Genomic DNA, 17,001 nt, shown 5'->3' with positions numbered 1-17,001 from the left:
TGAAAGCACACAGACCCCATAGACTTTAATGGGGTCTGTGTGTTTTCTGCGGACATCTAAAGGTAGTCATGCGGAGAGGAAAATAATTCATGAAGTACTTTTCTCTCTGCATGTTCCATGTGGATACCGTGCAGAAAACACACGGACCCCATTACAGTCTATGAGGTCCATGTGCTTTCATAAGCTCACCGCTTGTCAATGCGTTCAGTATTCCTTTTGGGGGGTCCCCATGCGGACTTCCCGAATGGAAACCCGAACGCTGATGTGAACCGGGCCGGGTGTATTGACACATGGTGAAATGCTGTGGCCAAGAACTGCACCACTGTCACATTATGAAGGAATGTGATTTTTTTCCACAGTTTTACTACTATGGCAGATTTCCTAATTAATTAGGCAATCTACTACAATATAATGCCAACAATTATATGGCATGTAATATGTACCATATAAATACACCCATATAATGCTTGATAGTTTAATGAACCTGCATGGCTCAATATCAAGTGTACCATGCATTGTCTTTTTAGCACTCTTTTAGCATCTGTTCCAGGTTCATTAAACAAAGTTCTTGGATTGAACACAGCTTGCAGATGACCCATTTATATCATAAAAAAAACAAAAGACAAGTCTGTTTCAATGTGACCTCTTTTTAGTAGTCAGCATTAAGTGCAAGTACATATTACCTAATTTTATTCAATGGCTGATGAGTACAAACCTATTTTACAAGAAGAAAGATAATGAGAAAATTTGTTTGGGAAATCAGTAATTTTCAGGCACATTATGGACAAATGTGGATCAGAACCTCCAACTTTACAACTAAAATTATTTAGCTGAATGGCTTTTCTTGTCCAAAGGAAACAGAATGACCTTCATAACACTTCATACCATTGTAATTTTGTATCAGTTGTCTCTTTGTAAAATCATTGATATCACTGACTTTTATGCTTGTCTTTCTGAAGCAAACTTTTCATGTGCCATTAGCTCATTCTAGCGTTACACGTTGGTAGGTTGTGTGCAAGTGTTTTGACAGTTGTTGACTGGTCCATTAATCTCCTTGACTTGTAACTGTTTCTTCTTGGCTTGAAAGGCTACAGAAACTTCAGGGTGTATAGAATCCATCCTTTGCTCACATTTAAAAGCAGTGAGGAACGCTGTTCTGTAATTGTTGTTCATCCACCCATAAAGGATTGGGTTGGCAAACGTAGAACACATTGCAATCACATGAAATACTGTATAAATGAGTTTATATTCGTTGAAGTCCAATACTTTGCTATCTATGTCACTTGCAAGTTGAAAGGCATGGAAAGGCAGCCAACACACTGCAAATACCACTACTACAGCTACTAACATCTTGGTTGTCTTTCGGCGTCTTTGGTGATAGTGGTCATTACCACCTCCTGGGCTGACATGGTTCTTTAGTTTGGTCCATATTCTTATATAAGCATATGATATTATGGCCAGGGGTAAGATGTACTGAATCAACAGCATTGATATACTGTATGCTGTGCTAAAATCTCCCGAAGGCCACTTTTCTAAACAGACCTGAAACTGAAAATCGGCTGAAATAACAATAAGGGAGTACTCTTTGAAAATTGCCAACGGACTGGCAAGGGCGGCACTGCAAGCCCAAGTAATACCAATGATCATAAAGCAAATATTTGTTGAGATTTTGCTTTCTAGATGGTATACAATGCATCGATGTCGGTCAAGGGCAATTACCATAAGAGTAACTGTTGATACTTGAACTGCCAAGCCTTGAGCATAGGTCAGCAAATGACACAATACTGTTCCAAACTTCCATTCGTCCAAAAGAGTGTAAACCAATGTAAATGGGAGACACAGAGTGTTCACCATTAGGTCAGAGACTGCCAAATTGACAATGAAATAGTTGGTGACAGTGCGCATAGTCTTAAACTTTATTACAACATAGATTACAAGGGTGTTTCCTATGACTCCCAGTAGGATAATAGAACTGTATGCCAATATAAGAATGACCTGGACACCTATAAGCTTTGTAATATCAATGAGCTCAGGCTTAACATTCATGTCATTGGAAGGTGTGGTCTGGCCAGGCACATACAGTAATGTATCCATGTCCATTTTAATATCCATTGTACTATTTTCTTCTTTCCCAGAAGTAATCATTCCCATCTTCATAGTGCAGTTTTCTTTTCTGCATAAATGAAAAACCCTTTAAAATAAAGCATAGACCTTAGTTAGTATTTGGTTACAGTATAGAGGTCAAGGTTGAAAATCAGATCAAATTATTGACAGATAGGTAATGAAATTCCTAATTATACCTTATAGTGAAGACTGTAACATAGGGTATAATTAACCTTACACGTCAGTGTAATAAAAGAAACCTCGCTTAGCAGGAAACAAGCTGCTCACTTCTAACAAAGTCATATCATTTCATATGTGTTCTCCAAATATTTGCACATTACACGTTTGACCACAGAGGACTTATGACCATTGGGAACAGAGGCAAATACAGCAGGTTACACTAAAGATACAGAATGTCGAAAGGATTTTATTGGCATCCTATGTCAAACTATAAATCAAACCCAGTGAACACTGAATAATGCAGAAATTTAATATGAAATATACATGTATGCTATGGGTTGGTACAATTATACCAATACTGAACAAGTATACTTTTTTATGTCTTTTTACTTTTCGCAATTATAACAGTTTTATGGAAAATGTCACTTTTATGTTGACACATATGCACTCAGTTAAGACCATAAAATTTTTGGACAGCGATTTGGACTCTGTACGCTAGCATATTGCATTTGAAATGAGATAACTGAGATGCAATTGAAGTCTATACTTTCAGGTTTAAATGCAAGTGGATGAACAAAAGTAACTTTTAGGTTACAGTCACTATTTTTCTAAAAAAAAAAAAAAAAAAAACCTCCTCATTGCAGGGGCTTAAAAGTAATTGGGCAAATTAATATTATCATAAATAAAATGTTCATTTTTAATACTTTGTGGAGAATCATTTGCAGGCAATGACTGCCTGAAGTCTGTAAACCATGGATATCACCAAACGCTGGGTTTCCTCCTTTTTGACGCTTTGCTAGGCCTTTACTACAGGCTGTCTTCAGTTGTTTCTTATTTTGTCTTAAGCAAGTGAAAGGCATGGTCGACCAGGCTGAGGTCTGATGATTGACTCAACCATTGCAGAATAAAAACTCCTGGGTTGCTTTCACAGAATTTATTGGGTCATTGTCATCTGTAGTGTGAAGCGCCGTCCAATCAACCTTACTGCATCCGGTTGAATCTGAGCATAAAGTATATCCCTGTACACTTCAGAATTTATTAGGTTGCTTCAGTCTTCTGTCATATCATCAATAAACAGTAGTGAGCAAGTGCCATTGGGAGCATCGACCATGTTGTACAGAGGAAATGGTAGGCTTTGGATCATGAGCTGTTCCAAGTCTTCTCCATACTTTTCTCTTCCTATAATTCTGCTACAGGTTGATCTTAGTTTCAGCTGTCCAAGGAATGCTCTTCCAGGACTGGGCTGGCTTCTTTACATGTATTTTGGCAAAGTCTAATCTTGCCTTCCTATTTTTAAGGCTGATTAATGGTTTGCACAATGTGGTGAACCCTCTGCATTTGCTCTCATGAGGCCTGTGCTTTATGGTAGACTTAAATACTGTACAAGGGGTTTTTCTTCACCATGGAAAAGATTCTGCGATCATCCACCAGTGTTGTCTTCTGTGGATGTCCAGGCCTTTTTGAGTTCCTGAGCTCAAAAGTATCAAATCGTTGATATGGCCACTCCTAACATTTCTGCTATCTCTCTGATGGACTGCTTCTTTTTACTGGACAGCTTATTGATAGTTTGTTTCACTTCTATTGAGAGCTCCTTTGATCGCATGTTCTGGGGCCACAGCAACAGCTTCCAAATACAAATGCCAAACATGGAATCAACTCCAGACATTTTACCTGCTTAATGGATGATAGGTTAATGAGAGAATATCACAAGCAGCCCATTAAATAGCTTTTGTGATAATTGTCCAATTGCTTTTGGTCTGATGAAAAAGAGACAGCTACAGTATAAAGCTAGTAGTAGATAGTCTATACTTTACACCAATATTGACTCTATAACTATATCTTGCATATGTTTCGGTAAACTGCTAAAATGCCAAAACATGTATCACTGACCAAATATATGTTTATATTTTAAAATAGCTGAATAAGGGATTGTTTTGTACAGGACAGGTTGTACTTTCCATTTATATCATTATAGTGTACATATAATTATAGTGTACATATAATTTATTGATATTTCAAAACTTTTGGAAGTGGTGAATGGCTGGAATGCTAAATTTAAAAAGCAGATCTGATGAATAGCTGTGGAGTAAATGAACTTGTGGAGTGACTTTTTCTGTCCTGGATACAGTTGTTTTACTCATATCCTAGAGATAGAATTAGAACTTTCAGTCATGGCAGGAGTGTCCCTTGACATGTCACCTGTTCTTCTGGCTCTGGAACCCTTAGTTGAGTAATTGAGCTCTTCTTTTAGGATCGCTTGCTTTACTTATGACACCGTAGCTTAGTAAATTAAAGACTGTTTAGTTAACCACAGGATTTTGCTTTGAGTCTGTTGTGAGAATAGCACATTAACCACGGTCAGGCTGTATAATCAACATCAGGCTAAGTGGAGATCCCTCTGCACAGAGAACTAAATGATCCTGAAGTCTTTCTTTTCTTCTTAGTTGCTATGACTCCTAGTATATTTTTTTTTATCTGCTATGAGCTTGTGTGTGTTCTTTCTTGAAATATATTACCGTATTATCCATGCTGCTGAAACACACTGAATTTCCCCAGAGTGGGACTATTAAAGGATTATCTTATCTTCTTATCTTATCTTATCTTACAAAGGTTTGCTGTTGATTGTTGCTATTGTTGTACACTAATATTCAATTTTCCTTCATTATCTCCATTAGCACACAGACGTCTTAAATAAACACTATGGTTCTTTTAGTGAATTGGTGATAATTCTGAACTTTGCATAAACTAGAATACTCCAGTATTAATGCCTACAATAAACCCCTCTGAGCACCCCAAGTGTTCAGACCCCATTGGTAGTGGTAAGTAACAATGCTAAATGTGTTAGATGTGGGACAGATCTGGATGATTTATTACACATGTTCTGTGCCTCTTTCCATTTGGGAATATATTGGCATGCCCTTCTATTACACATTCATGCAGTAATTCAGATTCAGCTGCCTCCCTCTACTTTGGCATGTATTCTCAGTTATGTTGATGATATCCTGGGGATGAATATATAAAGATTTAACTGCTTCAAATATTACATCAAACTATGAAGCTGACAGCGGCTCATTGGCTTCCCACTATAGTTCTCACTAGAGGGATTTTAATTGAGAATGAATACCAGCATTTGATTAGGTTGTGTAAAGAATGGGATATGCCCTTCCCAAGCCTAAAAACAATTGTGGATGGAAAGGGAATAGCAGGGGGCTTCCTCTGTTCTTTTGAGAAATGGATTCCCTTCATCATCATACGTTTGCCGCTAGTGTATAGAGACTTTTTTCATTTTATAGAGACTTTATTCTATTGTATAGAGACTTTATCTTTTATTCAGGAACAATATTGTTACTTTCTGTATCCTGCATATGCTCCATTTATTATATATTTATTTACATATATTATATCTATTATTATTATTATTATTATATTATCATTATTATATCTATATTTATTATTATATATTTATGATATATTACATATATATATGACTACACTAAAGCATTAATATGTAGTAGTACTGGTATGTAAATGTACTGCTCCTAAACATTTCAGGGAAGGGGGGGGAGGGGGTTATATTTGTGTTCATTATTATTTTAGTTTTCGAAAAGAAAATGTTTAAACTGACGCACATAAGACACATAAAAGAAATTGTAAAAAAAAAAAAAAAAAACTAACAATAAATTCAGGTCCTACAGATTTCTATACTTTGTTTCCTACATGTATTTTTGCCCACTTTCATGTATGATAACTAGTTGGGCAGAACAGAGGTTCCAAGGCCAATATCTGCATGGAGTTTGTATTTTCTTCCACATGTCAAAAATATACTGATAGGTAAATTGGCTTCTTATAAAAACAACTGACCCCCTACTCCACATTGCTCCCCATCTTTTGAGTCACTGTAAGAAAAGCAGATTACAAATTATTGTCATTGTCATAGATTGCTGCCAAGTCTTCAAGAGATTCAACATGTCTTGTGAATTTGAGGAACTGTCTGAGGAGGCATAATACATTTTGTATCTGGTACTAATGATAAATTTCTGCAAGTCTGACAGCCATGGTTTTCTTCACAGGTTCTCTTAGCCTTAGAGGTCTGTTTGAGTAGAATCCTTTCCTTTCTCTCTCAGCTCGCTGCTGTTTCCTTCCCTGTTCTTGTGCCTACCCCCCCGCCACCCTTGTTTGTCTCTTTTCCCTCTTATCTTCTTTATATTCATTTTTCTTTTTTATTTTAGAGTTGTATTATGTGTTGAATATTTGATGTTTTTTCCATTGTGTTGGTACCCTGCTGCAATTCTTCTTGTGTCTGAGGGTGCTCTTCTTTAGATCAATAGCTTTAATGTCTCACCCATAGCACCTAACAAAAATCTTCTTAGCACAGCTCTGGAGATATACTCTTTCACTCCATCATTTCATTCCTACAACAGGGGATTCTGGCTGGGCACTCTCTGGATTGTTTGTTAATATGAAATATCATTATAATACTCTCCGTGCTTTCTTGTCTTGTTATATTCTTGTTTTGGTCCTTAGTGACCAGTTATGTTGTACTTTTATTTTTTATTACCATGAAAACACAATAAACTTGATTAAACATTATAAGAAAGTAAATGAAATATGAGGAAACTTTAAAAGAATGCAATTAACTTCCAAATGAATTTGGAAAGTTCACACAGACAAAGGAGAAGGAAACGTCTTTGCAAAGACAAATGACAAGAAGGAAACATTTTGATGTAACTTACACTGAGTCCCTAGTGGCTTCAGACATCATGTGCCCAGTGATATTTTCCTGTGCACTCTCATACCAGAACCCGTCTGCTTGTCGTGGTGATGCAGTTTTCTGGAAAAACACAAAAGGATTCTGTCTAATGGAAACATATAAACTCTTTGTAAAAGTCACAAAATGTAAGTACAGTGGTTATAGCTACAAGAGGCTTTGTACATAGTGAACAATGGGAAAAATAAATGTCCTAAAATCCAACCCAATACATCTGCTATAATAATAAACAACTTTTCTTGTAGTCAACAATAAGTTTGTACACTTAAAGCACCTGCGTTGCCCCCTGCTGTGTCTCTAGGAGCCAGAAAGTTATAATTTAAATAGGATTTTAAGTTCTATAACAAGAAAATATAACTAAACTCAGAACTGAGGATTTGACCTCGGCGCTCTACAGTCACAGTAAAGTGGATGGGATTCTAGCGAATCCCATCTCTACTTTGTGGTAAAATTCGTGATGCACACGACACACGGCGATTACCGTCACGGTTTTGGAAAACGCATCATGTCAATTATGCCTACGAAAACACCAGCGGTTTCCCTATAGTTATTAAAGCAGAAAGTCCACAGAGGAAACCTCTGCAAACTTTCTGTGCAAAGTGCTGCGGGATAAAACGTAATGCATTGCTGCTGCGGTTTTTTCCTGCAGGATGCGCCACGTAGGGCCTTAGCCTTAAAGGGGAAATTCCATCAAAAAGATAAAGATCATAATTATGAAGTCTGTTATCTAGTACATCAACAGTTTTGTACTATTCAAAGGAGGATATTCACTTAAAATGATGTAGTCCAGTGTGTTAAACCATGGATTAGTACTGCAACCACTAGAGATAAGGAAGGTTCGTCTTGACTAGAATACATACAATAAAATAATTTTGACCTTACAATAGATTCATATTTGGTTCATGTTCAATATTTCCAAAGAATGGCAGTAACATACATCAGAGTTACAGACTGTACTGTATATTGGCAGTAATGCAGTGACCTTCTTACCAGAAAAAGTACAGTTATCACCAAGTGCCCCAGAACATCAGGTTCCTGGCTGCAGCCTTGCCATTCATATACTATTTAAGTCCAGGATCTTAAATCATATCACAACTAATTATGGACACTAAGAACCCTTAAAATGTTGGATATGTAAGAGGAATTGAAGCAGACTTTCACCTCAACATCCTCTTCATTTTCAGGCTGACCAGTTAACTGTCTTGAGTTGTGGATTTTGCAACTGATAGGCAGGTAAATCCATGTTAGGGTGGGTTCACATCTGCGCCCGTGCGCTCTTTAGCCAATCTAGCTGGGTTTCTGTCTTCTGCCCTGAGAACCTGGACAGGGGACAGAAACCCAGCAGTCAGTTTTCAAACCCATTCAAGTGAATGGGTTTAAGCGTTTTGTACCTGTCCACGGCAAAACCATTTTTTTTTTAACCGGACACCAAGTCCTGCATGTCCAATGTTTCGACGCGGACAGTTAGAAAACGCTCACAAGCGCTCACTTTTCAAACCCATTCACTTGAATGGGTTTGAAAACTGACTGCCGGGTTTCCATCCCCTGTCCAGTTTCTCAGGGCAGAAGACAGAGACCCAGCAGGATTGCTTAAAGCGTGCACGGGCCCAGATGTGAACCCGCCATTAATATCAAGAAGGACTCTTATTTTTTCAGTGTCCTGCTCCAAACTCTGCCTACCATTAAAAACAATTGGAGGCAGAATAAGTACCGAATATGGTGCTAACATACCTTAAGATGGCTTTGAAGTGGGTATTTCTATTTCCTGCAGCCAAGTGTGTTTTGACAAACACCATGCAAAAACCCAGATAGCACACTGAACCCGCCCAAGGTCATCTGCAGGGGGCCAAATGCTACGTACTATTTATTCCAGCTGCTTCCTATTATTTGATATTGGACTTTCACATTACTGTTCAGGAATTTTAGTCCACATTTCTTTAGTAGACACTGCTATTTTAGATCATACCCAAGAATCCTTTTTATCTTACAACCTGACGAGACCAAAAATAACATTTGTTTGTATGTCTATGAACATACAGGTATGTACAACGGGAGTTTTAGACAGCTGATGTATTTGAGAGATAACAATGGTCTTAAACGTGGATTGAGTAAATACATTTTTTCTTACAATTTTTTTCCGTCAATAATGGTAGCCTTGAGAAATGTATTCCCACACATTTACATTGCCATTGTCGTGCTCAACTATTGATATGAGGTTTACAGTGTGGAATTTTGTATTTGCTTTATATTAATAGCATTTGGACGTGTACTATCACATGTGCTCAACTTAAGTTGTTGTCGCCTTCTACCGGGAAGATTCACGACTGTTCTATGTCTATTTAGAAAGCAGGTTTGCACTGAAGTTTGAGTCACCATAAATAAATGTGGTGTTAATTGGAAACCATTACATGCTTGCTCATGTTCCTTTGATCTAAAATTTCATAGAAATATAATATTAGATAACAAGAAACTACATTCTGTTTAATGTTCAGAAACCCATTTGTGTGGGTGTAGGCATTTATCAAGGTTGTATGCACAGTAAGTAGGTTAAAGTAAATAACGCTACTAATGTTATCCTCCATTAGCTAGTGCAGGTCTATCCCTTTGTACATACGAGTATTGCTACATGTGTCACGTGCAAGTTTTGTTAACCAGGACACAAACAAGCAAATCTGCAAAGTAAAAAAACAATAACTTGTTAACCCTAATTTGCCATTATGTTTTAGAAAGTATGTTCTTCTCGTGTTTGTGTGAGTTTCCTCTGCCTACTCTGGTTTTCTCCCACACTCCAAAGATATACTGATAGGGAGTTTAGATTGTGAGCCCTATATGGGACAATGTCTGACAATGTCTGTAAAGCATTGCAGAATATGCTGGCACTATAAAAGTAAGAGAACTAATAATAAAGATAAGGAACTGATCACTAGATTTTCAGTATGTCAACCATGGCAAAGAAATTTCACAGTTCATGTTTCAGCCTCCTTGATCCATGTGATTGTGTCTTGAGGGGGTGGAATATTGTATTTACAATGCAATCAACACAGCAGTCCAATATTACACAATATCTGCTGTATCTAGGGGCATAGCTATATTTTCATGGACCCTAATACAGAAGTTCATCTAATTCATCTTGGACTAGAGCTGAGAAAACTGGTTTCATTATTAAGTTCTGAAAATGTTTGGATTTGAGTGAATCCAAGCATTTTCCAGTTTGATTTGTACAAACCTAATAACGTAACAGCCACCATGAGAAAGACTTGGAGAAAGATATCACATGATCTCAGAGACAAGGCAAGCTCACCCATAATGCCTCAGAAGTAGTCCTCATAACAGGGGACAACCAATCTCAAGGGACTTTATATCATAGATGATTCATAAACAGTATAAAAAGCCCAAACTGTTAAACCATTTTAAGGGCAGAGATGAGAGAGATAAGATCTCGGACAGTCAGAATGAGATAGGAAATTGTATACATATAACACAGCATGAGGGACCTGACGATTTGTTATTTAGGACCAGAGAAGAATTAGGTTTTTTTTAAATTAATTAATTAATTAATTAATAGAGAAAGGACTCTTTCAGTGGTTGTCCAGCCTTATTTTTTTTTAAGGACCTATCTTCAGAATAGGGCATAATTATATGATTGATAGGGAGCCGACACAGGGCCTCTGAACTGATCATCTGTACAGAGCCTCTTCTGGTGCCTGGTCTATAGACGACATGGGACTGGAAGCAGAAAGCTCTGTCCACTATATAGCACCCCCTTGCCTTACTGGAGCACAGCTCCCTCTGACTTCAATGGAATCTGTACAGCAGTGAAAGCATTAGGGCAGATATAAGTTGTTCCTGCTCTCTACCGGGAAGATTCACAACTGTTCTATGTCTATTTAGAAAGCTGGTTTGCACTGAGGTTTGAGTCACCATAATTAAATGCGGTGTTAACTATACACTTTCACACACTACATGCTGAGTGGGAAGGAGTTAAAGAAGTTTTCAGGGTTTTATATATTCATGGCCTATCCTTAATAAAGGTCATCAACGTCACATTCATTAGTCACATGCTGCTACTCCTAATTCTATGCAACTACATGTACAACTAAATTTGCCATACATAGTACTCATTTGTTCAGTATTTAAGGGTTACTTAAATATTTAAAGTAGGCCTGTTGGCTGTCCTGACATGTCTGTTTAACTCTTCGTTGTGTCATTTCTCTATTATCCTCTTGTAATTGTATGAAGAAATCAGCTGGATATTACCATTTCCCTTGGCAGTCAGACTGTCCAGTCAATGATCACAATGTCAGATTACAGAGGAACATGACATTTTAGTAAAGGAATCCGTAGCACTCCTTCAAGGAGGAATAACAGAATAATATCAGAATTCAGTATTACTTATTCCTAAGAGATTATTCCCAAGTGTTTTTTAATTCACTATAATAGACAAGTGAGCTGTCAGGTTCTCTTTAATGTATATATTAATAATGACTGTTGCCATATGTTATATAGCCCCCCATTCATTTTAATGGGTACCATGTATTACTTGTGGCCATCCATATCTTCTCCTAATAATTCATTGATCATTGAGTGACATACTGAATGGAGGGAGCCCAGTTGCCAACCAATTTTACAACCCATTTTAAACACTAATGAACCCTTTCCCCATCAGCAACCTTTTAGCATCCTGATAGGATAATATGACTTTCCTATGAAACTAGTCCCAGTTTGTGACAGATAGTGGAAATAATTATGAGACCTGTGCACAGCACTGAGAAATGTTATGGCATAATAAAAAATAATAGGAAGTACTGATGTGTCCACTAGAGATGAGCGAGTAGTACTCGATCGAGTAGGTATTCGATCGAATACTACGGTATTCAAAATACTCGTACTCGATCGAGTACCACTCGCTGTTCGAATGTAAAAGTTCGATGCAGAACCAGCATTGATTGGCCGAATGCTATATAGTCGGCCAATCAATGCTGGTTCTTCTCCTACCTTTAGAAGTCTTCTCCGTGCAGCTTCCCCGAGGCGTCTTCCGGCTCTGAATTCACTCTGCCAGGCATCGGGCCTGGGCAGAGCCGACTGCGCATGTCCGCTTGTAGTGCAGGCATGCGCAGTCGGCTCTGCCCAGGCCCAATGCCTGGCAGAGTGAATGAAGAGCTGGAAGACGCCGCGGGGACGCTGCATGGAGAAGACTGTTCGGAAGATCCAGCCCGACCCTCACTCGTGGACTTGGTAAGTATAATTTGATCGAACGTTGCCTACCCCTGAAACGAGCATTTTTCCCCCCATAGACTATAATAGGGCTCGATATTCGATTCGAGTAGTCGAATACTGAGGGGCTACTCAAAACAAATATCTCTAGTGTCCACCCTTAACTTACCTTGGACTCTGACCTATCCTTCAAGTATCACATCCAAACCCTCAACACCTCCTGCCATTTCTAGCTCAAGAACATCCATCGAATCCGCTTCTTCCTCACCCCTAAAACTACAAAGATGCTAATCCATGCCCTCATAATCTCCCGCTTACATTATCCTCACCTTCTGTCTCTATACCTCTTCCCTCATAGATTGTAAGCCCTTGCGGGCAGGGCTCTCTGGTGTCAGTCGGTCTCGTATGTCTCGTGTGTATCGTATGTAAATCCTCAAATGTAAAGCACCATGGAATTAATGGTACTATACAAATAAACAGTAATAGTAGTAGTAATAATAATAATAATAATAATATCTTAGCTCAGGTTTGGCCAAGGACTACAATTTGTTATGAAACCAATTCAATACAATCAATGTGTATTTATCCTACTAATATAAATGTGAAAGTTTGGATGTTTCTGTGCTTGTGGGTTTGTGTGTTGGTTCCTCAATCACGTAAAAATGGCTGAAAGGAATTGAATGAAATTTGGCACATAGTTTGTAGCCTCTATACATAGGCTACTTTTTATCCCGATAAATGACATGGCTTCACGACTGTTATGAATTTATGTTCATATACTATATTAAACTGCTCTTGCTGCCAAGACTATCAGCTAATTGCAGGTTGTTGATAAAGCCAGGGTTGTTATCTCTCTATGTAAACACACAGATAACACTAAGTCCATTGTGTACAAGCATTTGCATATTATCTGATCTGCTCAAGGCAGTGCTCACAAAACCCTTTAAACCAAACTCACAAACCCCTTTAAACCAAATTGATAATCTGCCAATTTTAAACAAGCCGGGAAAAAGAAAATCTAATTTGTCGCAAAATTCTAAAACAACGAGAGCTATGAAGGAAGCCAGAAGTCAACAGTTCTCCTCAAGCAGAGCTCAGGGGGCTCATTGACGTCAACAACACACTCATTATATGGCGTCCCAGGGAGTTGCAGAGATGCTGGAACAATCACAGGCACAGTGCAAGGAATACATTCAGTGGCAGGCGAGCTTGACAGCCTCCGAAACGCCAGAGCAGGCTTATCATCAACACTAACAACACGCTCATTATATGGTGTCCCAGCCAGCTGCGAAGATGCCGGAACAATCACAGTCACAGCACGAGGAACAAGTTCAGCAGCAGGCCAGCTTGAGAGCTGCCGAAAACGCCAAAGCAGACAGCATTGACAGCAGCAATTTACTGAATATAGGCGGATTATTGACGCCAACAACATGCAGACGAAGTCGCGGGCAAAGGCTAGTATTGCATATAAAATAGCAAAACTCTTGACATGCTGTAATTCACAACACAACCACTAGATGGTCACATGTAGACACATATATAACAGGCATGTTGTACACAATTTTGTGAAATCATGTTGTTTTGAAATGCTGTTAATCTTGTGGCACGCATAACTGAACATGTCCATTCAACAGGACAGGTTTGGAAGGACATATCTATAAATAAATAAGTCAATACATAACTTGTATATGGAACAATTCCATAAGAATGTAGTTAGTAGCTCTTTTGCAAATTTAGAGAAGTCAGATAATGAAGGGCATACAATCTCCATACAGATACATTGTTCTGACTACAATGGGAGCCATGACTTCAGTACTGCAAGCGATCTATGCTATTCATTGAACCTGAATGGAGAGTTGTTGCATCAGCAATGAAAGTAAACAATTTATAATCAGGAAATAATGAGGGCTTATTATTAAAGGCAGGCATTGTCCTGACATTCTGTGGGCAGATCACTGTCAAATTTTATTGCACAGGTAAAGCCATATTTTTTGCCATTGCAAGTTCAATGAAAGTGTAATTGTTCTATTTTGACATGGTGCCATCACTAAAGTCAGATAATATCATATCTCCATGTAAAGAAATATTCTCTCACATTCTACTATTTTATCCCCTTAAGTCCAAAAATTGTCTTACAGAGGTTGTCTAGGCAAAAAAGTATTTTTAAAATAGGCCGGGGGAGGTAACAAAAGTATATATACCTTTACCTATCCCCAGTGCCCCGGTGTTTGCTCCTTCTGCTCCTTCTGTCTTCTAGAAGTGAAACTTCTCACCAGCTGTGACGTCCCGGATCCCTTCCATTGAAGCCACCGTGGCATCAGGAAGTCACCCCAAGATATCATAGCCTCAGTGGTCCACTGAGGGACCATTTCAATTCTGAAGGGGATTTAAAGGCCTATATGTAACACTCCCCCACCCCTCCTGCACACACACACAAACACACACACACACACACACCTTAAAGGAGTATTCCCATGTACATAATCTTATCTATATTTGTAGATAATTAAGAGTTAAACATTTTTTGCAAATATAAGTAATTAAAAATTCTGCAGAGTTTTAAAGATTTTCTCTAACTTTCTTAGTGGTGACAGTATTTTATCTTGATCGGCTGCCATGGACACGACCACTAATGCAGAAACTTTCTATGGTCCGGGACTTGTCAGGAACCCAGCTATGATTTTCTTACTGTAGCTGGGTAATCAGGCAGGGACACTACATGTATGAGAAGATATCCTGGCCACAATAAAGTAATCATGGCTGATTTTCTGACCACTAAGAAAGTTAGAGAAAATCTTTAAAACTCTGCAGAATTTTTATTTACTTATATTTGCAAAAATGTTTAACGTTTAATTATCTACAAATTTAAAAATAATTATGTAGATGGGAATACCCCTTTAAGAATTTTATGGGAATTAAAACAATATGAAGGTGAAATGTAGACATTTCATAGTTTTTTTTTCAACTATACGTTCATTCAGTCCTAAAATTTACACGTTCACAAGGGCAATTGCAGAGTCCCTAGAGTACCAATACAATGGAAACCCCCAAAATGTGACCCTGTTTTGGAAACTACACCCCTCACAGATTTTATCAAAGGGTATAGTGAGCATTTTGACCCAAGAAATGGTTTCCACAAAGAAATGTACAGTGGATGATGCAAAATAAAAATGTAAATGTTTTCAGATATGTTATTTCAGTGCCCGATATGTAATTCCCAACTTGGGGCACAGTAAAAGGTCAGCTCTCCAGTTATTATGCTCTGTCTCTCCAAGTTTGGAAACACCTTATATGAGATCCTAATCTTTTGCAATATCTCTGTACATATGGCACCAATCAGAGCCTGTACAGCAGTGCACATAGGTGTTTTATTTTTAATAATGTTATAGGTAGCATTATGTTCAGGGATTGATCAATAGATAGCAGAATAGGTTATGATTGACTAAAGCTGACCATGCACATCACATGTATTTTGGCCAAACAGGACAACCATTTAATTTGTATCGATACCTCCAACATCAGACTCTTTCTCAACAGCAGATGTCAGATGAGAGAAGGGTCAGGCATATTGAATTTCAGCATGCCCAATCCTTTTGTTCTTAGAATAAACATCTGCTAGTGGTATCTGGAAGTTGCTTGCTTCTCTGCCCTACTCAGAACATATGCATGCTAGGCTGAGCCAGGTATGCATATGTACGAGGGGATCAGGAAAGATAGTTGTCAGCTGAGGCCATATATTGCCGAAAACAGCTTTGTTTGTTGTAGATTTTGCAGTATTTTTTGAGCCCAAACCAGGAGTGGATTTAGCAGATGGGAGAAGTTTAAGAACTTCCTATATATTTCCCATTCACTTTTAAGTCTTGACTTTGGCTCAAAATAAAGCAGCAAAATCTTCAATAAAAAAGCAGCTCATCCACAACCTGTGGCCTTAGCATTGGCACTAACTTCATGGTGACATGGTGAAAAAGTTCCAGGCTGCCTTTTAACCTTTAAAAAAAATCTTTGTTGTTTTACTCTAACTCTCAAACAGTGTCCTGTAGCCGTGTCCTAAAGGTTAGACAGAGTCCCTTTAAGGTCAACTGCAGTTTTTAAGTTGTAGAAAGTGAAGGAGAAGATTTTACTACTACGCCTTTTTTTCTGCACAATCTTGAAGTTAGACTGAATACAGAACATTTTTGCATAAATGCCTCCAAAAAATAAGATGGGTGACTTTATAAGTAGGCTGAAAATAGCTATGAATAATGAAATAGACTATTTTCATGTATATATTTTATGAGCTATACAGACTTGAGAAATGTGAACAAATAAGAAGAAGCTTAACAAGTGTAAGTTAAGAACAGATGTTCTAAACCAGAACATGATTTACCAAACTCCAGACTAGTATGTTTAGCATAAGAACAATATCTCAGCTATCAAAGATTACTAAATTTAAAGGGATTTTCCAGGGAGTCTTTTTAAACATACTTCAACTGGGGATTTTGAGATGCTAGGGATATGGGTGGGTTCTAATCCCCCACCCTCTCTCTTCACACCCATGTTCACCGTTAGTTACCTGTGCTACGGGGGATGGTTTTACTAAAATCTGCCCCATATCAAAGGAGGGAGGAGGCAGAGCAACCTGGCGGAGGGGTGCTACTTCAATCCCCAGAGGAAGTAGGACTAAAAAGACCCTGTGGAGAACTGTTGTAGATTTTAAAAAATGATGCAAAAATACATGTTTTTTCTGTGTTTTTAAT

General features: G+C 38.1%; 1 protein-coding gene across 1 annotated transcript in view; it reads right to left on the bottom strand.

Moving 5' to 3' along the window:
- Positions 1 to 282: 282 nt before the first annotated feature.
- The window catches only part of NPY2R (neuropeptide Y receptor Y2), a 40,864-nt gene continuing 24,145 nt past the window's right edge, over positions 283 to 17,001 (bottom strand). The window contains exons 2-3 of the mRNA XM_075257643.1: positions 7,017 to 7,114; positions 283 to 2,191 (exon numbers count right to left, since the gene is read on the bottom strand). Coding sequence (XP_075113744.1) covers positions 994 to 2,191; positions 7,017 to 7,045 — 1,227 coding nt within the window. The 5' untranslated portion in view covers positions 7,046 to 7,114 and the 3' untranslated portion in view covers positions 283 to 993. The remainder of the gene's footprint in view (positions 2,192 to 7,016; positions 7,115 to 17,001) is intronic.

Source organism: Leptodactylus fuscus, chromosome 1 (assembly GCF_031893055.1).
Source record: "Leptodactylus fuscus isolate aLepFus1 chromosome 1, aLepFus1.hap2, whole genome shotgun sequence".
Lineage (NCBI taxonomy): Eukaryota > Metazoa > Chordata > Amphibia > Anura > Leptodactylidae > Leptodactylus > Leptodactylus fuscus.
This window is presented reverse-complemented; position numbering and strand designations above follow the sequence as displayed.